General features: G+C 45.8%; 3 protein-coding genes across 3 annotated transcripts; 1 reads left to right on the forward strand and 2 right to left on the reverse strand.

The window, feature by feature from the left end:
* Positions 1-274: 274 nt before the first annotated feature.
* LY89DRAFT_652653 (MFS general substrate transporter) lies at positions 275-2560 on the reverse strand. Its single transcript, XM_018212209.1, has 2 exons — positions 1313-2560; positions 275-1261 (listed from the first exon to the last, which is right to left on the reverse strand). The coding sequence occupies exons 1-2, from the start codon at positions 2304-2306 to the stop codon at positions 570-572; spliced, it is 1686 nt and encodes a 561-aa protein (XP_018066617.1). The 5' UTR covers positions 2307-2560; the 3' UTR covers positions 275-569.
* A 557-nt stretch (positions 2561-3117) lies between these two features.
* Positions 3118-5273, reverse strand: LY89DRAFT_623352 (uncharacterized protein). Its single transcript, XM_018211013.1, has 4 exons — positions 5140-5273; positions 4662-5080; positions 3964-4616; positions 3118-3889 (listed from the first exon to the last, which is right to left on the reverse strand). The coding sequence occupies exons 1-4, from the start codon at positions 5187-5189 to the stop codon at positions 3167-3169; spliced, it is 1845 nt and encodes a 614-aa protein (XP_018066618.1). The 5' UTR covers positions 5190-5273; the 3' UTR covers positions 3118-3166.
* A 6706-nt stretch (positions 5274-11979) lies between these two features.
* LY89DRAFT_203800 (uncharacterized protein) lies at positions 11980-14156 on the forward strand. The gene is made up of 2 exons (XM_018205802.1): positions 11980-13608; positions 13660-14156. Exons 1-2 carry the CDS (start codon positions 12195-12197, stop codon positions 14082-14084), a joined length of 1839 nt encoding a protein of 612 aa, XP_018066619.1. The 5' UTR covers positions 11980-12194; the 3' UTR covers positions 14085-14156.
* Positions 14157-14683: the final 527 nt, after the last annotated feature.

Consider the following 14683-nt stretch of genomic DNA (forward strand, 5'->3'; position numbering starts at 1 on the left):
GCAATACGAAATAAAAGTAGATACGGTCTTGGCATATGCAAGAAAGTGACGCTGGAAGTTTTGCACCCTTGCATTTGAGCTTATTAAGATGGACACGAGATAAAGAGGTCGCAAAAACTCCAGATTTGTAGAACGGGACAGAAATGCCAAGCTTCGGTTTTTGCTGTGGGGTGTAGTCACGTTCTACACGACAAGCTTTGCTTAGAAGAGCTGCTCAAGTCGACGCAGATTGACTTGAATTGGCAATAGTTGAGTAATCTGTGGCACTAATTATCACCACTTTTCGACCGCGAGCCTGGGAAATCAACGCATCGCGACAATCTGCCTCTTCTTAGCGCCCCCTCTATCTTGCATGACCGAAAGCTCAGGGTGCTTTGTTTAGGATAACGAGCACCATCAATTGTAGCTGGAAAGGGGCCAGAACAATATTGCGGCCGTCCAAGAGAGTGCAGCGCGGCCGCCTTCGCAGGTTCGCCACGAGTTCTGCTTGCCACTCGGCCGCCAACACAACACACATTACTTAGAACGAGAAATAGCATATTCAAAGAGGAATCGATTATGCATTGTGCTCAAACAGAGATGCCGCGTTTACGCCAGATAGCCGCTGCCCAGACCCATAGCCCGCACCCGATCCAAACACTACATGCCATCGCCCAGAAGGTTGTAGAATAACAGTGTTTGCCATAACATAAGACATCTTCGTCCATATCACTGACAGCAGATCCTTGGTTGGCTGCCCACTGGTAAACATTCGAGTAGATCACTCCCCATAATGTGGCACCAGCTGCAGGAACCATTGCAACTATTCCCCAATTGGTGCCAAAGTTCTCCACACCCCAGATGACGCTGATAACTAGAGGCGTCAAGCTGAATAAGGCACCATATCCGGACCCAATCAGGGCAGATACTAGCCAAAACCGCTCTGCATGGTTCTGGACGAGTCCAGATGCGAGGATAACTTGGCCTAAAGAAAGAAGTAATGCAGATACGATGAGAAACGTTACTCTAGAGATGGTGAATCGTCCGTCTCGCGGAGGTAACGAAGCAAGCGAGTTTGCCGCTGATTGGTAATGATGTGCAGCTGGAGTTGGAGCCAAGAGATCAGTCATGGTTCCAAAGAAAATACGAGCAAAGGTTGAAGTGATAGCGACAATAGATACATGCGTAGCTGCAGTCGTCGGGACGATGGCGACAACCGGATGAGGAGGATAGAGGGTGCCAATGATGGTTCCCAGATTGGTTATGAAAGCCTCGCCAGGTCCTGCAACACTGTTAGCAGAAATATATCACTTGCAGAGAGACAGAAACATACCCGAGACCATAAAGAAGCCTGCTGCCAACCACCACATCGTGCGATCCTTCAGGAACCTACGGGTCTCCTCATTCAACAGCCATGTCTTCTTTCGAGCCTCCTCTTCTTCGTGAGCTTTGTTATCTTCTATTCTCCTCGCTTCCAAGTCATCTTCGTCCGGAACATTGTCGACTGCACCATAGCTTCTGCCAGCCCTGAAGAATTCGCTGTCTTCTAATAAGCCGCTCCTCTCAAGCTCTTCGACCGCTTCGTCAATCAATTCCTCTTCGTCTACGATCTTCAATAGGAACGTCCCGAGCAGTCCCACTGCCAGCAGGGTGAAAGCCAGGAACAGAAAGAATTTGAACACATCCACATCACCTCTCTCTCCATTACGCCGCCGTTCGTATAGTATTCGACTGCCAACCTGACTCTGCCACATTCCGCTCAGTCCGAAGGCTGCAATTGGGCTCGCCAACGCCAGTCCCTTATGCTTCCCCTTCCCGAAGTTCTTCGCACAGGTCGTAATAGCGCTGAGATACATTAAAGTAGTCGCCATCCCAATGATAACAAATGCAATGACCATAACAGACAGAGGCCAACCACGCTCTGTTGTATATCCATAGATGTCCTTCGCTCCACTTCTATATGTGAATGCTGCAAGCAAATAACCCGCGCCAAACAAGATGGCAGAAACAAATGAAAGAGGTGCTGGTCCGTAACGGTCGCAGAGGTATCCAAAGACTGATACCGGGAGATACAACGCTAGTTCTGCTCCAATGACTACTATATTGACTTGTAGTTGTGTGTACCGTAAACGTTCTTGAAAGAGATGGCCGTACAACGAGTAGGCAGTAATCGAGCCTGCACAAAGGCAGGACAATATGGCAGATGCAAATGAAACATATCTCGTTATATTTCGTTGTCGTAATAGTTTCTTTCGAGAAAAGGAGGAGGAGCTCGATGTAAAGGATTCGTTGTCTGGAGCGAGGAGGGGCGTTCGAGTCGAGGCCATGTTGCACAAGCAAGATGGCACACAAAGTAGATGGCCGTGTGCAAGGCGCGTTGTTGTCTAACGTCACATAAATCTATTAAAATATATACATTCGTGGAGGACGAGTGAATGATGTTGGACTGAAGAGGTTGAAGCACGACATCGGCTGTAGAGCGGGGGCTGGGGAAGCTTCAGCACCAGGCATGCAACGGCCATTGTGCCGATTTTCCATCACGAGTCATCGCAAGCTGGTTTCGTACCTGCATCAAGCATTTTATCCTACCCTGTGACTTTTCAAATCTATTCAAACAGCTGAAAGAAAATTTTTATGCGTCTTTATCTTGTGTCTCCGTTTTCGGAGCTTTGCATTGGGCTGCAAGTATTCAGCCCACTTCACGTTCCTTCTGTAGGGTTGCGCTTGATTGATGTTCTGGTAGATTGCTGTTCCATCCTTCACTTGCGTCAAATGTTTGCCCGCCTACGAAGTTGATAGGTGGTGTACTAAATCGTAGCAAGTTTGCAGGCGCGTTTGGAAATGCATATATCTATATTTGGACTGTTTTATTGTCAGGATAAGGATCCCGAGTATATGTACTTGCAGCCAAGGCCCATTCAACTCAGATATGTACCTCGATAGAAGGGGATTGATTCGTCTATGCTCATCAACCAAACAAGATACTATAGCATGCCGGTAAGACTTGTAAAGGTGGTTTTCTTTTCTTCACATGCAAATACAGCACCTTGATCTCTGAACCTGTTCAGACGGAAAGCTGCAGTGCCTTCGCCTAAGATTTGTCCTGGTCCACTTCACAGGTAAGTATTTCTGATCTAGGTGCTTTCATCCAAATCTTTTATTTCCATTGCAGGGTATAATGCATTCATCAAGTCACTGCTGCCCCACTATCCTTTCTACCTCTTCTTGGTGTTATGCTCGCGCTCACACTCGTGCTTCGTCCATTCATCTTGGCGTTCACCCGACTCCCTGGAGAGTTTGAACCCCTCAAATACTCAGCATACAATTCCCTCTCGTCCTCCACCAGTCCGTTGGCTCTCACCCCTCGAGCCTTTTTAAGACCAAACCCTCCGTCAATATCCCCGTCTACACTACTCGCTTTCCTTACACTAGCCGCTCTTGACCCTGGTCTCGAAGAAGCAAAGCCATATCTTCTCTTCCCATCGATATCATCCATCACATAGTCAGCAATGTGGTCCCTCCTCCCAATCCCAAGTCCGCTCAAGGATATCGATCCAGACCCAGCACCGCCAAATCCATGTCTATGTTCTGGCTCACTGTCAACAGGAACAAGGACAACCATCCAAACCCCGACTCGATCATCACTACCGAGCAATGGGGTACAGCGTATGAACCTGGGCTTTACTTCTGCTGGTCCACGACCACGTTCGCCGGCATAGGTACTCTTTGGAAGCCAAAGAACTTTGGCTGTCACGGATGCGCCGTCGCGAAAAGCGGATTCGAGAGCAGCGATTGTCGCTGACGGACCACCGAGTTTGGTAAAGAGGTGAGTTCGGAGGAGGCCTGGGATTCGTAGAGAGGGAGAAACGAAGATTATCTGTAAGGAGGGATGAGGTCGCACGAGGAGATACTATTGTCGTCTGTCAGTTCGATTTTCAAAGGGATATTATGAGCCCCTCGTTATAATGAAGTCTTGGGACTTACATGTTTATACACACCTGGGAGACTGCTAGTCGCCAGACTCCCGTTGAGATTAAGATGATTGAAGTTCAGTCCAATACCGTCTTGCATTTCCTCCGTTCCAATTATTCTTTTCCTCTGACTTCTGTCCTTCACGCTGGTCGGAACACCGGATCTAGTTGATCCACCATCTGTTGAATCGTCTCCCCCTCGTATATTTCTGTTAACGATATCTGATTCGTCTTGACTAAACATCATACTCAATTCTTGTAATTTGGCCAGCGTTTCTTTCGGCCTGTTTGGATTGACGGCACGAGACAGCCGTGGTGTGCCGGACCGCACTTCCAAATTTTTCTGCTCATCTTTGTCTTTTTGTAGAAGGGCTCTAAACGATTCAATACCCATGCCTTCTTTCACCAAGCCAGTCACATCGACTTGTGCGCCGATGAAGTATCGCACTATGCCTTTGTCATCGTACAGTGGCGCACACATGAGCAAGTTGGCAAAAGGAGTTCCATCTCGACGATAATTAAGCAGAATCTCGTTGGACTCCTGACCCAAAGAAATAGCCTTTGCGATCCTCAATGTGGTATCCTTGTCCGTTTCGGGCCCTTGCAGGAATCTGCAGTTTCGATCGATCGCATACATCGTCCCGTATTGGGTAGTTCTATGAAATTCTGCTCACAATTAATATGGCTCTACGAGCTTGGGGCATGGCTTACCCTCCGAAGCAAAAATAATTGGGTTGTCATGAACGGAAGGATCTGTGAGACAGAAAACTTCTGCCAGATTCCCAATGAGATCCTGTACTACTGGTATTCCCTGGCCTGTGATGTCCCTTCCTACGCAATCCGCAACAACACCAATCAAGGTGTGTGTGATGAAAGCTGGAAGGGCTTCTGTACAGAGAAGCAGCATTTCCCGCGCGGCATAATCCTCGAAGCGCACATCTGCCGATGCAGCTTGAACGCGAGTAAACTTACAGAAGTCTGTATGAGATGGCCAGCGAATCGTCCTGACAATAGAATTGGCGTATTCGATTGCCTTCATGGCTTTCCGCATTTCCAGATATCGGATCAACGTTGGTACAAGGTGTGATCTGTACCTGTTGAGAAACGACGAGAAACGGTAGAACAACGTACTAAAGGAAGTCAGTACCAGCTTCTCTAGAATAGAGGAGCAAAGGAGTTTGCTGCTTACTGGTCCGCAAGAATGAAGTGAAGGTGCTCCGCACTCATCAGTCTCTTCATCACATCTTCAATCTTCACGTTATTCGTATTTGGGGCTGGAGGCTGAAGATCAAAAAACTCTGCTTCTGGTGCCGACACTGATTCTTGTGTTGTTTCGGCGTCAAAGTCACTGTCGTCCATACTGATAGACTTGAGTGTGTCTCGGAGTTGATCCAAGCTTGGAACTGAAGTGAGGGACAATCGAGGAGTATGAATAGTAGGGCTGCTTTGAACAGTAGCAGACTCCATTTATGGGATGTGACGAGCCTTGCATGTTCAGAGATCTTCTTGTTGCGTGGATTTTCCACTGCTCCGCATAGGAGGACTTGATAATGCAGGAATTGGTGTGCTCGGTCAGATAAGACTACGACATCCGGATAGAATCATGGTTATAGGGTCTAGATCCTAGATCTTGAGCAAACCCCGTCCCCATGCTAATCAGGGAGATGCTGGTGAAACGATCTTGAGTATTCTGTTTTTGTGGGCATAACGGCGCGGTACCGTTTGCTAGCCCCGGGATGGATTTCATCCCATCCCCATAACCAAACAACAAATCAGCTGGAAGAACAGTTCAAAGAACCCAGCAAGGCTGACTTTAGGTAGCTTTTGTTGGCGCGGCGATATGGAGACTAACGAGTCAGCAAAGGCACACTAACACGTCTGTGCTGGAGGCCTCAGAAGTAGATAGTAGCCCGGCCCGTGAACAAGTGACGGCCGTAGCGGGAGGCGTAAAATCTTCAACTTGTACATAGATCGAAGACTGCATAAGCGATACGTATTGCGATAGAGTTCACTGCTCATCGCAAACGTAGAGGACTCCACCGATGGTGAATCCACAGAATAGGACTACCCTGTTCAAACCTGCATGGAACGATCCTTGACGTCCCATGGATCTGAGCGCTGGAATCTGAGCTCCACGATGTCCTCCGCTGTGGGGTAAACGATCTTGGTATATTCACGACAAAAGTTTCTGTATGACAACCGTAGTAGCGATCTGAAAATCATATGCACATGTTAGAAAAAGAAAAGTTAAAGTGCCAGGCAAAGAACCATTAACTGAGGCTAGATGATCCTGGGGTACCCTGTACATTTCTTGGGTCAGAGCGGAAGAAACAGAGGACCGTGCCAACGACATTTTCAAAAGTTGGAAGTTGATTTGTTCTCGGATCGGAGTGGAGGCACTGGTGCGAACTAAAATAAATTGACATCGGATCGTAGCCGGTACCGTGAGTTGCGATGGGTCGTGAGGCCAACAACAGTACTGGAAGGAGATGAGAGGGGCACGAGATGTGGAGCAATACAATCCCGATGTGGGCTCAAGGTTCGAAGTGTTCGCAAGCCGAGCTAAATTTGGAGAGAATTTGAGTTGTTCGATTGGTTACAGTGGTCATATAGGCTTGACAAAGTGTGTATCTTTCAACGATGAATTCTAGTACTACTAGAAGGAGGCGAGTGGACACAATGTCCAAACTTGGAAGACCCACGAGAGGGACTACAGTACCCCAAAGGTGCTTGGCCTGGAACTTGTCAAGAAGATGATGAAGGGGGGTCGGGAAATTCAGCAACCAGCAATGGATGTTGATTTTGCGGCTACGTGATCTCGTTTAGCCGTCATCTGGAGATCTCAGCTGCAAGGCAGGCATTCCTTGACTCAAAAGACGCAAACTACTTCAACTTCCAGATTGGGAGAGCAAAGCCAAATTCTGGCCATCGCTTATGAGAGGCTTCGGTCAAGAGCCGAGCCGAGAACGATCGCATTTATAATGTACCTGCAGCTAGAGACTGACATCTGAGCAAAGTCGAGCTCGGACATCTCGCTGCAGGCGCGACACCAATCAAGACCAATGACCAGCTACAAATCAAAACTCTAAGCATTCGCATAGGTATCAGATTCTTGTGTGTTTGATAGCAGATATTCAACAGCAAATCGCAAACATATGTGAATTAGAAGTCATTGGCGACGTCTACTTGCAAGCTTGGGATCGCCCTTCTTATGATATTATAATGACAAAATACCCAGTAGTTCAGGAAAGAACTCCCGCCAACAACTTCAAGCACCACTATTCAGGTAGAAAAGGTCACCCCGAGTCCCAGTAGAAATTTGTGCATAATATAATGGATTCGTAATTATAATGTTGAAGAAAGAGTGGTCGAGATGTCGCAGACGAAGTTCGATGACCTATCATTCATATGAGAAGCTCATGTCAACAAGAGTCGTCCAGCGTGAGACTTGAAGGCCGAACTGCTTCAACGCTGATATGATACGAACAGGGCTTTATAATCCTGCCTGTCCTCTTGCCTGCACTCTGTGTATGTATGCTATGTCCTCCGCTATGCACTCCTGCCTGCACTCTTGTCCTGCATTCCTATCCTGCACTTCTGCCCTGCAGTCTTGCTTGTATTATCTAGAAGAGTGTTAGTACTGTTTGAAGAGATGCTGCAGATGGTGTAGCGTACCTTGAAGTAGCTGGAGAGAGAGAGAGAGAGAGAGATTCATGGAAGTATGGAAGTAGACTTCGAAGCAAACCGAAACAAGAGTCTGCATCTCGAGGCTACAACACACTCGTGACATTGAATCTTTTCGTCCAAAAAAGAAGCGACGAAGTGTCGAAAGCAGATTTGATAGTATGAGTAAGTTTCTTTCACAAAGAAAGTGAGGCCACCTGACACGGTCCCTACGGTAGCAATGACTGGATTTCTACTGGATAAATTATCCAGTCATTGTCCAGGATTCATCCACTCAAATTATGCAGAGAAAATATCCAGTACAAGTCCAGGACTTGGGCCCAAAATCCGTCACTTTGAATGCCTAAATGCTTGATCATTGATGATATTCCTAGCTTCTTGCCCTCTTGCCAGCACTCTGTGTATATATACCATGCACTCCTGCCCTGCACTCCTGCTTGTATGATAAACTCGTTCTAGAAGAGAGTCAGTGCTGTGGATCGATGCTGCAGATGGTGTCACATACTTGGATTGAGAGGGGCATTGAGAGGGAGATTCATGCATACTTACTATTGAAACAAGAAGTAGATCATTTGGCGAGTAGTCGAGTACATATCCAGTATTCGCAACCAAAATCCGTCACTTACTTATAGGCAAAAAATGTGTGCCTGAGAGCTGAAAATTATAATGAAAGTATGCCCAGTTTCCGGCACTCCTGCTGGCACTCGTGCCCGCCACTTCTGCCTGCCGCTCTTGCCCCGTACTCTTGACCTGTACTCTTGACCTGTACTCTTGCCCCGTATCCCTGTCCTGTATTCCTGCTCTGTATTCCTGCCCTGTATTCCTGCTTGTGTGATAAACGCGTTCTAGAAGAGAGTTAGTACTGTGGATTGATGTTGCAGATGGTGTCACATACCCAGATTGAGAGGAAGATCGAGAGAAGAGATGCATGCATACTTATTGTGAAAACAAGAAGAGAGAGAAACAAGAATAGAGAGACGCATGATGCAGACTCACAGTGGAGACTTACTGCGGAAGCTGAGAGTGTGGAAGCTGGGGGAGTGAGTTTGTTTACTTTAGCTAGCGTGTTTATTATTGCTCACTTAATGGATGCATTTGATTGAATTTCTTTAAGGGCCTCAAATTCTGGATAGAATAAAAGAATGAAATAGTTATCTAGTTTCTGTCCGGGATTTGAAACTTTTAAACTTACAAATAAAGAGATTTTAGATAATTATAATAGAGTTGGATTGTCCGGCTTTTGTACAGTAGGATCCAGCAATTGTCTAGTAATCCTGTATAAACTCTGGATTAATCCCGTACAATGTGCTCTTGTAGGCGGTGAGAGGGTGTAATATGCCGACAAAATTTTCATGGCTGAAACGTCAATATGTTCGCAGGAGGGCAATGCTGACAAGGTTACTCGTCGTCACACTGAGATTTCTGTGCATTGAAGTATGGTAATGTCTCTTATGATGAAAGAAAGGAGAGTTGTCTAGCTGCAAGAAGTTGAGACAAGTTTCCCTACGGTAGCAACGACCCGGAGATTTACTGGATAAATAGTCCAGTGCAAGTCGAGAATTTGGGCCCAAAATCCGCCCCTTTGAATGCCTGAACACCTGATTATGGATGCTATTCCTAGCTTCTTGCCCTCTGACCCTCTGTGTATGTATGCCCTGCACTTATGCCCTGCCCTGCACTCTTGTCTTGCACTCCTATCTTGCACTCCTATCTTGTACTCCTATCTTATACTCCTATCTTGTACTCCTATCTTGTATTCCTATCTTGTACTCCTATCCTGCACTTTTGCCCTGCAGTTTTGCTTGTATGATCTAGAAGAAAGAGAGTTAGAACTGTTTGGATAGATGATGTAGATGGAGTCAAGTACCTTGAAATAGTGAGAGAGATAGCGAAAGAGAGAAAGAGATGTGGAGAGAAAGAGAGAGAGAGAGAGAGAGAGAGAGAGAGAGCGATAGAGAGAGGTTCATGATGCAGACTTACTATGGAAACTTACTGTGAAAGCTAGGAGAGTGGAAGCTAAGAGAGTGGAAGTTGAGAGAGTGGAAGCCGAAGTAGGAGTTTGTTTAGTTTGCCTAACGTGTTTATCATTGCTTATTATATGTAAATATTTAGTTGAACTTTTCTGAGGGCTTTAAATCCTAGATAGTGTCGCGGGCCAGCACAGGTGCCAGGGCTCCGTGATGCGGCCGCATCAGCTAGGTCGGGAATCTAACTTGCTGATTGCCCAGGCGAGGACACCAAAAATCCAAAGTGCTGCACAGATTATTTTTTCAGTACACCACGACTTTAAGTTCAGATTGTCTTCTAGATTACTTCAAAAATACCCAATAATTCTTTAGATAATATTCTTTCTTTATAATTATTGATCGTTGTGTTAGTAATACTGCAAATTCAAAGAAATCACTGCAGTTCGTTAAATCGGCAACTTATCCCCCGACTAAGAGCTAGGTAGCGCCTTCCTCAGCTCGATTCAGTCTAAGGAAGAGAGACCTCTTTGACCGCACTCTACTCTTTGCTCTTGACCGTGCTCCTTTGCAGATAGAATAAAGAATAAAACCCTACGGAAGCACTTTATCCATGATTTGCCATTATTTGACCAAGATCTGACCAAGAATCATGGAATATCACGGAATATCATAGATTATCATGGATTTTTTAGTTAAAATATTCCATTATTTAATTATTTTATAAATTCTAAATTTTTAAATCACGTACAAATCTTGGATATCTTTTTAATTTTCTAATTATTGAATGAATAATAGATAAATATCCATGATTTGAGTGCCTTAGAGGATTTCAACTTAGATTCCAATGCAATGACTTATATAAGCAAATAAACACGCTACCTAGCTAAGGTAAACAAACTCAACTTCCACTCTCCCAGCTTCCACTCTCCCAGCTTCCAGTAAGTCCCCATAGTAAGTCTACATGATGCATCTCTCTCTCCCTCCCCCCCCTCCTACCAAGTATGCATGCATCTCCTCTCTCAATCCCTCTCTCAATCCAGGTATGTGACACCATCTGCAGCATCAATCCATAGTACTAACGATCTTTTAGAACGCGTCTTCACATCATATTATACGAATGGCAAAAGGGTAGGGTAGAAGGGTAGGGCAGAAGGGTAGGGCAGAAGGGCAAGGCAGGAGTGCAAGCTGGAGTGCATGAAATCTGGGAATAGTGGCATTTTTGTACTCAGTCTACTTAGCATTCAGGCATTCAGGCCCTAATTTAATCTATTATTTGCTTGCGCCATTTTCCCTCCAAAATCACGGAATTTCTTGGAATTTCTTGGTCATATAATGGTTCATAATAAGTGAGGGTATCTTGGTTAAATCATAGTCAAATCATGGTCGGATCTTAGTCAATTATCCATGATATTCCGTTGGATGCTACCGTAGGGAAACAATTATCTAGCTTTTGTCAAAGACTTATTTATTCTATTAATTTTATAATAAATAAATCCTGGATAAGTTTAATAATAATGAAAAGGATTATCTACTTTTTATCTAATAAAGTCCAGTAAAATCTAGCAATCTTGTACAAACTCTGGATTAATCCTGTACTCGAGTTACATTTCCTCCGGTGACCGGAGACACCAAATACGCAAATTGGACGCGATTTAGGCGAAGTAGATAATTAAAAATTAATTCCACCTTTTTGAAATATTTATCCTCTCGACCTCAACTCACGATCAACCTCTTTTAAATCGATCTTCCGATTATCCAATTTTGTGGATAATTTTGGGACCAGATCGATATAAGGTGATGCTTTGAGGACGGGACGGGAGGCCAAGGAAGGAACGATCGGCTTGTAAGTAATTTCACCGATTTACCTCAGTTCTGTAAACATGTCTCAGGACTCCCACTCGTCATCAACTTGCTCAAAAGATGTCAAAGCCCATGCTCTAATTTCTTTCATTGTTTTTAGAGCTGATGGACCTGAAATCTAGGATGCTTTTAACCCCACGTGATGCTCCGTTGACCTTTTCCCGGGCTCGTTCACAGGCTCAGCCGCCATATTCACGGCCTTGGACTTTGGTGGAATTAATGGTAAATTTACTTATATGAATACCCAATTGATACTTTGGACTGACGTTTATCAAAGCAATTTCAAGAGGCGGCCGCTCCATTTAATACCGAGGTAGCCGTATGCCCTTGGATCCTCCTCGAAGTTACTCTCGCCTCATACTATAAGAACAAACACGAACAGACACTAAATAGTGTATAATTGTCATACATTGAAGTCTTCTGGTGTTCTGAGAGCTATTTTTGAACTCGAGCCGAAGCACAGGATTGGTGGCTACAACCTTAGAATCTTCGAGCAACTAATACCAAAGGCGAACGAAAACCGTAAGGTAGGCCAACAGTGTAACTGTGGAAATAACACTTGCGAACCACCGTCTGGTACAGTGGAGGTCTACACAATCAACTACAACCCCTCTCGAACTCGTTCTTTGTGAGTTACCCGAAGAAAGTCACAAATCTCATCATTCAAAGAAATAAAGCTTTCGAAGTTCGGATCCTATCTCTTTGAAAGTTATTGGGTGATAAGATATAAAACATGCCACCCCCTGTTGAGCAAGATGGCGACAAGAAGCAGCCTCGACCTTTCACAAAGCCCACTCGAGGCGGCTTGGTCTCGGCTGAATCCCCTTACACTGAACAGTCATATAAATCACCGTATGTGCCCTCTAACAATGGTCCTTCGGTCAGGGATTCTGTACCAGCTCGAGAAAGATTTGAAACTTCATCGTCTCTTCCCAATGGACAGCAGCCAGCGGCTCGTGGACCTTTCGGTGGAGTTGAACCAGCATTCGATGTTACAATAAACTCGGCTCTTCACTCACCAAAGCTACAATCAAAACAGTTCCCGGTATACCAATCAGCTGGACCGCCATCTCAACGCCCCTCGGCGCCTTTAGTTCCGTATCAGGTTCAAAGGTCGCCTCAGTTCCAGGCACAGAGATCAGCCCAGTCTGCACTAAGCTCCTTTTCTCAGCACCGCCAACCTGGACCATCATATCCAACTCAACGACCTGCCCCATCGACTGTAAGTGGTCATGGTCACGATTTTCCTCAGCCACAAATCCAACATCAATATTATGAGCCCCAACCTCAAATGGTTCCATTCAACTCTCCAGTCCAACAGTTCGCTAGGTCTCACTCTTCGCCTCATTTCCAGAGTCAATCTCACCGGGCTTCACACATTCCGGGACAAAAGCCCTATTATTCAAGTCATATGGAAGTTGCAACCCCGAATTATTCTCACACCCAACAACAAGCTTCCTCCCAGCCCATACTTTACAGCGCAGAATCATCTGTCTATCCTGCATCTTCTCCGTCTCCAACTCCTTCCACAGGGGGGCCCTCACGACGAGGCCGCCCGCCAGGAAGTGGAAAAGCTATCAAGCCATCTAAGTTAGCCATAGAGGTACACTCCTCGCCTGTTTCGAAGCGCCGAGGCCGACCTACTCGCAACGCAGCAGAGAATCCACCCGTCGATTCCATGTCCAAATCAGAAGGCTCGAGTCTCAAAAGACGCGGTCGACCTTTCAAAAGCGCAGAAACTGCGGCGAAAGCCAAAGCCAAATCTAACGGAGAATCTGTTGCAAGACGACGAGGACGACCCATGAAATCTTCTGATCAGGTTGACATTCCAATTCCGATGGCTGAGTACGTACCATTTCTCTGTGAATGGAGAGGTTGCAAGGCCGAGTTACACAATTTGGAAACTCTAAAGCGGCATATTCATGCAATTCATGGAAGCAAAAATGTGGAGGGCGTACGGTTTTGTGCCTGGGCGAAGTGTGGTATTGACGCTAAGGGAGAAGTTGGTGTCGATTCAGAGCCACCGATAATGGGAGGTAGGGAAATTGCGTTCAAGTCGAGAAAGGAGTGGAAGAATCATATTGAGAAAAGTCACTTGATTCCCTTCTCATGGCACATGGGAGATGGCCCGAAGGCGACTGTTCTGGGTAAGTGCTACGACCTACAAAGACCCCCGCTCAATATTAACCTATCGCCAGATATCAAGCCTCCCCCAACAGTCGACCCCTGGCTCCTCGATAAACATGGCAAACAAGTAACTCCATCAGTCGAGAACCTAACTATCGAATCCGGCGTAGCAAAGATAAACAACCAAAAGCGGTGGGCAAAAGAGAAGAGAAAGCTCGAGCTAGCTATGGAATCCGAGTCGACTGGCACATATATGAAGACCGAGGCCCAGATCGTACAAGAAGAGGAAATGACTGGAACGGGGAGTGGCGAGGGTGAAGCAGAATTAGAGGTGGGGATCAGTACCGGAGATGATATTGAGGAAGAGGACGCTGTAAATAGAGGTGACGAACAAGATATGGGCTTAGGAAACGAAGAAAGGGGACAAGATACGGTTGGCGTAGAGGGCGAGGAAGATGATACCGGGTCCGACGAGATGCTTCTTGATCAGGACTAAGGGCGGCGTTATTTGATTTCATAGCATAGCGGGGTATTACACAGCATAGCATTTTGAGGTTCACGTACGGTGGTGGACTTTTCCTATTTGGAATGAACAACTCATTCTAGTCTTTATCACGTTCAGTGTTCTGTGTTACGAGTTCGTCGCGGGCTAAGAGATGGAGTGATTCTTAATGTGGTGACTGTTACAGCTCTGCTCGTAAGCTCGAGCTATGAGATAATGATATAGTGGGGTAAGACAAAGAATGACTTCAGCAACATATCTCGTATCCGCAAGAATCAGGCTAACAATCCCTTTATATCGACTCTCGAACTGCATACATGCTATTGGTATTAAACAACCATAAACAAGAAGATTATGTAATGTAAAAAGCTACTCGCGCTCGCGCGCTCTTAACATCTTTACCCTAAATGGATATGATCCTTTTCCCGAGGCCGAGGCTTATCAAAAAGCCATTCTAGTGGCTTTACCAAATATAAACACCCGAAAGATTGAAACTTTCATCTACAGTCGCCCCAAACCCACACTAAGTAAAAATGTCATTTACCTCCTTTCTTTCCCAAACCGACATCCCCCTCGCTTCCCTCGTCGACGAA

This window comes from Mollisia scopiformis (genome assembly GCF_001500285.1).
Source record: "Mollisia scopiformis unplaced genomic scaffold LY89scaffold_21, whole genome shotgun sequence".
Classification (NCBI taxonomy): domain Eukaryota; kingdom Fungi; phylum Ascomycota; class Leotiomycetes; order Helotiales; family Mollisiaceae; genus Mollisia; species Mollisia scopiformis.